Genomic DNA, 7,179 nt, shown 5'->3' with positions numbered 1-7,179 from the left:
TCTTCTCGCACAATACCCCTCGTGTGGCGGAGGAAACCAGTCGGCACTCCTCGGTCAATGTCTCTCTTCCCTTCTCTATCCCGCATAATCCGTCGCCGCCCTTCGAAGAGCACTAAGGCAGGGGATAACAACAACACATCATCAAGCGACTTGCAGCAGAAGCAGAACAACTCGGCCGTCCAACAACGCTTCACTTTCACTCCCCGTCCCTCTGCTATCAAAATCTCTCCTTTCGGTAAGATCTTGCAGCTTGCTGAACATCCGAAGTGTGATAACTTTTTCCTGAACGTTTCCTGGCAGGCTTCGTTGGTTCGTTGTCGCCGATGAGGACTATGAGGCAGATGGTGGACGCCATGGACAGAGTGTTCGAGGACACGTTTGCTTTCCCTGGGACATCGACGGGGGATATCAGGACGCCATGGGATGTTAAGGAAGATGAGGCGGGGTTGAAGATGAGATTCGACATGCCGGGGTTGTCGAAGGAGGAGGTGAAGGTGTTTGTAGAGGATGACGTGCTGGTTATCAGAAGCGAGCAAAGAGAAGAGAACGGTGAGAGTAAGGAAGGGGGAGAAGGATGGAGGAGAAGCGGCTCTAGAGTCTACGAAATGCGGGTGGCTCTGCCGGAGGAATGCGTGAAGGAGAAAGTGAAGGCGGAGTTCAAGAACGGGGTGTTGATCGTCGATGTTCCGAAAATTAATGTGGAGCGCAAGGTTACTGAGGTTGAGGTTCAGTGAGCTCTGCAACTGGTGGGTTGCTGGTGCTAGATTTTATGTTGGCTAACTTTGTTAAGTAAAAATAACGCATCGCCATGCTTTGTGGAGCGCAGGCTATTTTTTTTCCCTTTCAAGTGCCTTGGAGTGTTTGAGTAGAACGTGAAAAAGTTTTGATTTGTAACTTCTTGATTTTCGATTCGCTATTGTTAAAAAAAAAAATGTGTAGTGATTTTGGCAATATTCTGTACTGTTTTAATAATATATTACGTTAGTTAAAATAACTATAATTTTTATCACAATGGCTTAAAATATAGAAAATTTTGATAATTTGAAAATAATTATACTTAATGAAATTTGTAATGGTCATAATAGCAATCACATAGAAAAATTTATAGTTCTCCTACTCTCTTTTTTTTCACAGACTCTCTCTCTAAGTATTGAAGGAACCTTTCACCATTGTTGCAACAAGATAACATCAAGGGTGGCGATTGCTTCAGTGTATAAGAGTTTATACACAAAGAAATATGGTGACCTAGGAAAGAAAAGTTCTCAATGGCTTCAGAAGAGAAACCAACTCATCATTTTTTTTAGTTCGAAAGTTTTATCGAGATTTTGAGCACTAAAATTTAATTATTATTTTCCTTCGATTTTTAGGGCTAAAATTCACAATGATAAAATAAGAGTATAATCTTTTAAAATTTTCAATTATAAAAATAACACAACATAAGTGAACAACTCAACAATAGTTTTAAATTTTTATATTTTTATCATAATGTTTGTCAATTTTATATATTAAAACTTAATTTAAGTAACTATTTTTTGGAATGATTATACAAATTATCAAAATTTGTCAATTACCTTTGTCGGCACCTATTATGGTCCTTCTGACAGTCATCACGCGTCTACAATCATTCGACCTTCGTCGCCACCTATTACGGTCCTTCCATCCCTCCACGGTCTTTCCGACCAACATCTCCAGACTATGGCCCTTACGACCACGTACCGTCGCCTGCCGACTACAGTCCTTCCAACCACCATTGTCCTTCAACTACGATCTTACTAACCTACTCATCAAATGAACATATCAACATTCTTTTAAAAACAACTATAATGTCATTCTTCTACTATGTATTGTAAGATATACAGTGTATATTTGCTACATTAAGCCGGCGCCCTCTTTCTAGGATGGGCATCATTTGTAATCAAACACCTACATTAGTGGACACATTTCAACTAGGCCAGGCCCAATGATTTTTTTTCTTTTTTAGAGTCTTCTACGTAAAAACTTTGGTGTCTCCTGTGATTGATGCACCCATCTCTTGTACCTGTTTGTGTGTTGAATCTTTTTAGAAAGTTAGGATGCTAAACTTTAAATAGCTCTACTGCTCGTTGAGAATATTTAATTTTAGGACGCAACAGTTTATTATAATTATTTTTATCTTTTAACCTTATAATATGGTAAATGTATAATAACATATTATTATTCCTCTATTTGTAGAATTTAAGATCTATCTGATTTATATTATTTCTTTTACATAAGATCTATCTGACATACATTGATTTAATTAATTGATCAGTGCTTTCCTTTTAAATTATTTCTTAAGGGTAAAATAATAGAAATAAGTTTTTATTTTATATGAATACCCAAATTTGACCAATGAAAAGTCTTAAATTTTGATTTGATTAGGCATAAAACTATTCATTCGAGTGTGTAATAGAAAAAAGTTGATCAATTGGCCTAAGTGAATAATAAGGGAAGATGATTTCTAATTTCCTCTTTTTTTTTTATAATTTTTCTGCATTCGGTTTCTCTCTTTTTTTTTTTCATAATATGTGCAATGACCTTAAAATTAACGAAGGGAAGTTATAACCTTTGAAAATTGTTCACATGTATTAGGGGTGTCAAAACGGGTCTTTGGGTCGGATTCGGGTCAAACACAAACTTGACCTGCTATTAACTGACTCGACCTGAAACCGACCAGGCTATGGAATTGGGTCGGTTATCCGAACCCGATCCCAATCTTATTTGGTTTCGGGTCAACCCAAAATGAACCGCTAAGGAAAGTCGTGCGGGTGCATGACACCAAACGCACGCGGGTGCTAAACACATGAATATTTAAGTGAATTCAAATATTATTGGGCTATAATTTATTAAAAATAAGTCAATTTTTATAATTTGTATTTTATTGATTTATTTAACAATTAATATAGCAAAACTGAATAAGCTCATATTTTTATTTAGGCCGTGCATTCACTTTACAATAATAAAAAGTAAATACATTCATTTACATTACACTCAGATGTTGTTTCGTTGCATGAAAAAAAAATGCAAAGTTATACTTTAAAGATGTTTAGATATGTAAAAAAGTGAATGCATAATTTTTTTTGTTTGATTTGAAATAAATTGAATGCAATATAAATTATGAAAAGGTTATGCCCGGGATGGCCTGCAGTAGGCGTTGGAGGGTGATGGCTGTGGTGGGTGGTGGCCGCCGGCAGTGGTTAGCTACGGTGACGACGACAATAGTGGTTGGTGACGGCAGAGGTGTAAAGTGTTCTTGCCCAAATTAGAGGAGAATGTTTTATCTCAAAATTAAACTAGAATAAAATACACTATAGACTATATTTAGGAATTTGCATAGCATTTAGTATGCTTCATATTCACTTTTCCTCCCCTTAATATGAGTTTTTTCTGTGTTTAGCAGACCATGGTTTGCAGCTGGTACATATATTCGTGATAAATTTAAATGTGTAGAAAATAGTCACCATAAGTATCCGGCCTGAGTTTCGAGACATGGATTCGCTATGACTGTGGGAAGAATTATTACGTCCTCCGACCGGATGCAGAGGAACATTCGGTCGTAGGCAAAATCGCGCCTATACCGAGGTGTACCGAGTTTTTTCATGGTACACCTCGGTATAGGCACGATTTTACCTATGACCGAATGTTCCTCTGCATCCTTACACCGAACCAAATAAAAGTTCATGACTGTGTAGGCGTGGTCACTTCATTAGAGAAATTTTTATTTGTTAGCTGTCTTCGCAAGTTCAAGTGTATTAATTTCATTAAATGCTAATAATTATACTGCTGGATCGCCTCTGTTTTTTTATTTATTATACCGAATTCACGCACAGTGGCGAAATCAGGGTAGGGGCACCGCTGCCGCTGGCTCAATGACTTGTTTTTTCTTCTTTTTCAGAGGCAAATATGTATACTAATTCTTCACTGAGAACTTCTGGTTTAGACTCAGTTGTCTCAAAGAGATTATTAGGTGCGGAGTGCGGACGGGAAGAACCGTCCGTCACAAGTAATGACGGGTGCTGGATATCGAGCACCTGCTTATACTTGTGCGGACGGTGCGTACTCCGCACCTAATAATTTTTCGTCGTCTCTCCTGAGAAGCCATTAGAAGGATCTGTTCAGTGTCAAAAAGGACATCTTACATGATGAACTCTTCTTCCAAACTTTTCAACCCAACTAACCACTAATTCATCCAACATATCCTCCATTCAAACTAGCTGAGAGAAGAAAACCTGTTGTCTTTATTGACTGTGAATGGATTGGGCAAAAGGAACTAATGAGCTCCCTGCTTTCAAAGCAACACTTTGCTCTTAAAGCTTGAGGCCAAGCTAATAATGAATCTTCTAATGATGGAATCATGGAAGCGCCCGATCAAGATAAATTTTTATGATATATCAGTGTTAAAAATTTATTTAAGTTTAAATAGTTTTAAGTCTTTCATATACTTTGAATTCAGTAGATTAAGTTTTAATTTTACTCTTTAAAATTAAAATTTTTAATTTGTCTAATTAGTCTCCATTATTTTCGAAGATTTTTTTAGAAATAATTATTATAATTCACTGTGCACTAAACCCTACATCGAAGTTATTATTAATTTGTTGTCGAGATTATTAAAAGCTCACGGTCTTTTGAAGATCTAATAATTGTGCCCTCACAAAAAAAAAATTCTGGTTCTGCTCCTGTTCACACAAATTTTAAATTCAAGACCGTCCCTATTAAGTAGGGGTGTCAATTTCGGGTCACGGGTCCGGTTCGGGTCGAACCCGGAACTGACCCGGGTTCAAACGGGTCAACCTTAACCTGACCCGGGTAGACAAACGGGTCGGAAAACCGAACCCGGATCCGACCCGGCGGGTTGCCGGGTTGACACGACCCGACCCGGTTAGGGTGGCCGGTGCCGGAACGGCGGCGGCGGACGGCGGGGGACGCGAGCGCGGCGGGCGGACGCGAGTGGGACAGCGCGTCGGTGTCGTGTCAAATATTGACACCCTTGCTATTAAGCATCAATTGAAAAAATTCTTCAATAAATAGTTCTGAAATCAGAATTAATCAACTGAAAGTCTTGAATGATAGATAATAAATTGGACATTTCAAAGCTTGAAAATTTATTTATGTTCTATCTTACTCTTAGCTAAATTTATGCTTTAAAAAATCTCATTAAGATTGCCTCAGCTTACTAGTTTATATGATGATATCATAGGCTGCAATTAGGCTTGTATCTTGATTCCTTGGAGGATCCATAGCTAGTGTTTCACTCGGCTAGCAGCGGAGTCAGGGTGGAGGCACTGGTGGGTACATGTACCCATTGGCTGGATGATTTTTTAAAAAAATTTTATTTATGAACTTTCGATAATTTTAATTGTATAAAAATCCCTACAAATGGTTCAATCATTCAGATAATCCACTCCAGAGTCCCATTCCCATCGCTCTCCTTATTTCCTTGAGGCTTGCTATAATCTCTTTGTCGACGTCGAATCAACACAGTCACCGTGAGTCTTCTTTGAATCTCTCTCTCTCTCTCCGCACTAGGGCCTCCCCCTTGCTGGTGCCGGCAACCTCGATGTTTTACTTTATGAGCTACAGACCTCTACGTTTCGTGGTTTACTTTCCTTGTGAATTTCGGACCATAAAATCAACGATTTGGCCGTCCCATTAATTCAATTTTCTTTAGTTGGTTACTTCCCTACTAAGAGACTCTCTCTTTATTCCATTCGCAAGTTCTTCTTTAACCTAAAATTAAACGATAAAGTTTCAGTCACTTTGCTTAACCCATCACACATTTTGATTAAACTTGCAAATGATTTGGACTACTGTAGGATATTTTGTCATCATTCATACCTTGGTTTCAACTGCTACATGAAACTCACGAAATGGTCTTCTAGCTTAGATGTTGGCGTTGAGTTACCTGTTATCCCGATTTTGGTTTCGTTTCTGCAATTGCGGCCGCATATGTATAGCCCTCATATACTCCATGGTTTGGGAGCAATATTTGGTAAACCCTTGAAAATTGATGCGGCTACCTCTGTGGGTTCCTGGCCTTCCGTGGCTTGTGGAGCTTGATATTATTAAATCATATCTAAACCAGGTTTGGTTAGATTCTAAGAGTTTATGAGATGTACAGGAAGTTTCCTTTGATGAATTCCCCTCCCCTTCCCTTTTGTGCTTCTTGAAAATGCATTGGACATTTATCTAGGAAATGTCGTCCTCCCCCTTCGACTGACCCGTCTATTGATTTTGCTAAACCTGGTCCTATTGTTGCTGGGTAAGTTTAGGCGAAAGATGTGGTTGATTTATAGGTTATTGCTTCTATTAATTCGAGTCCTAAGGTAGCTACTCTGTCTCATGCTGCTTTATTGATTTTAAATCCTACTTTGATTAGTTCTTCTCCCCCTCCCCCTATTGTGACTTTGCTTTCTGTGGGAATTGGTCGAATAAGGAGATTGTTGTTGATTGTGGCCCTATAGCAAATTATGTGGGGAATGTGGAGGTTTCTGAGAGTGTTATACTTGTGATTACTGCTCCTTCTTTAGCTCAGGTGATTTCTGTAGTAGCTGGGGTTAAACCTGTTGCCCAGGTCTCTCGGTTTTGTGCTAGTGACGGTGGTGCATTGTTTTGTGATGTTAATTCTAAACTTGTTTTGTTTGGTGAGAGTACTGCGTATGTCTCGTGTGGTTTGACAGTGGATGGAATGCCTTAAAAGGTCACTGAGTTGTCAGGTTCTTCTAGTTCTCCAATCGGGAAGTGTCCCCCGTTAATTAGGATGCTGCCTCTTCTTCGGTTAATTTGGGTTTAGATAAGCAGATTCAATCGGATTTACCTTCCGACATAGGCTTTGAGAGCAATGTTAATTTTGTTAATATTTCTATTTTTGTGTTGTTTAACGCTAAAATAAAAAATCATGTGGCTAAGTATGAGAAGAATTTTGTTTTGCTTCAAAATGACTGGTTAATTTTAGATGAGTCTCTCTCTTCCCCCTCTAGTGGGGAAGATAAGCACTTTCATATATGCGAGAAAGATTTGGTTGGACGCTCTGCTTGGCATGGTTTTCATAATGCTAGTGTTAGCAAGCATAAAAGGAAAGGAAAGAAGTAATTGTGTTTGGTTTTTAGCCTTTGCGATTTCGTCGGAGGTTTTTGTTGATTTCATGGATGATGATGAGGAGGC

At 38.6% G+C, this 7,179-nt stretch overlaps 1 protein-coding gene across 1 annotated transcript; it reads left to right on the top strand.

The window, feature by feature from the left end:
* Positions 1-211: 211 nt before the first annotated feature.
* LOC110102944 (26.7 kDa heat shock protein, chloroplastic) lies at positions 212-994 on the top strand. The gene has a single exon (XM_028693536.1). The coding sequence runs from the start codon at positions 324-326 to the stop codon at positions 732-734; it is 411 nt and encodes a 136-aa protein (XP_028549369.1). The 5' UTR covers positions 212-323; the 3' UTR covers positions 735-994.
* Positions 995-7,179: the final 6,185 nt, after the last annotated feature.

This window comes from Dendrobium catenatum, unplaced genomic scaffold, assembly GCF_001605985.2.
Source record: "Dendrobium catenatum unplaced genomic scaffold, ASM160598v2 fragScaff_scaffold_315, whole genome shotgun sequence".
In the NCBI taxonomy this organism is placed as follows: Eukaryota; Viridiplantae; Streptophyta; class Magnoliopsida; order Asparagales; family Orchidaceae; genus Dendrobium; species Dendrobium catenatum.
The sequence above is the reverse complement of the archived record's forward strand: the minus strand, read 5'-3'. Positions and strand labels throughout refer to the sequence as shown.

Coding starts and splice junctions, on each gene's coding strand:
- LOC110102944 (XM_028693536.1), top strand. CDS start 324: ATGAGGACTATGAGGCAGATGGTGGACGCCATGGACAGAGTGTTCGAG.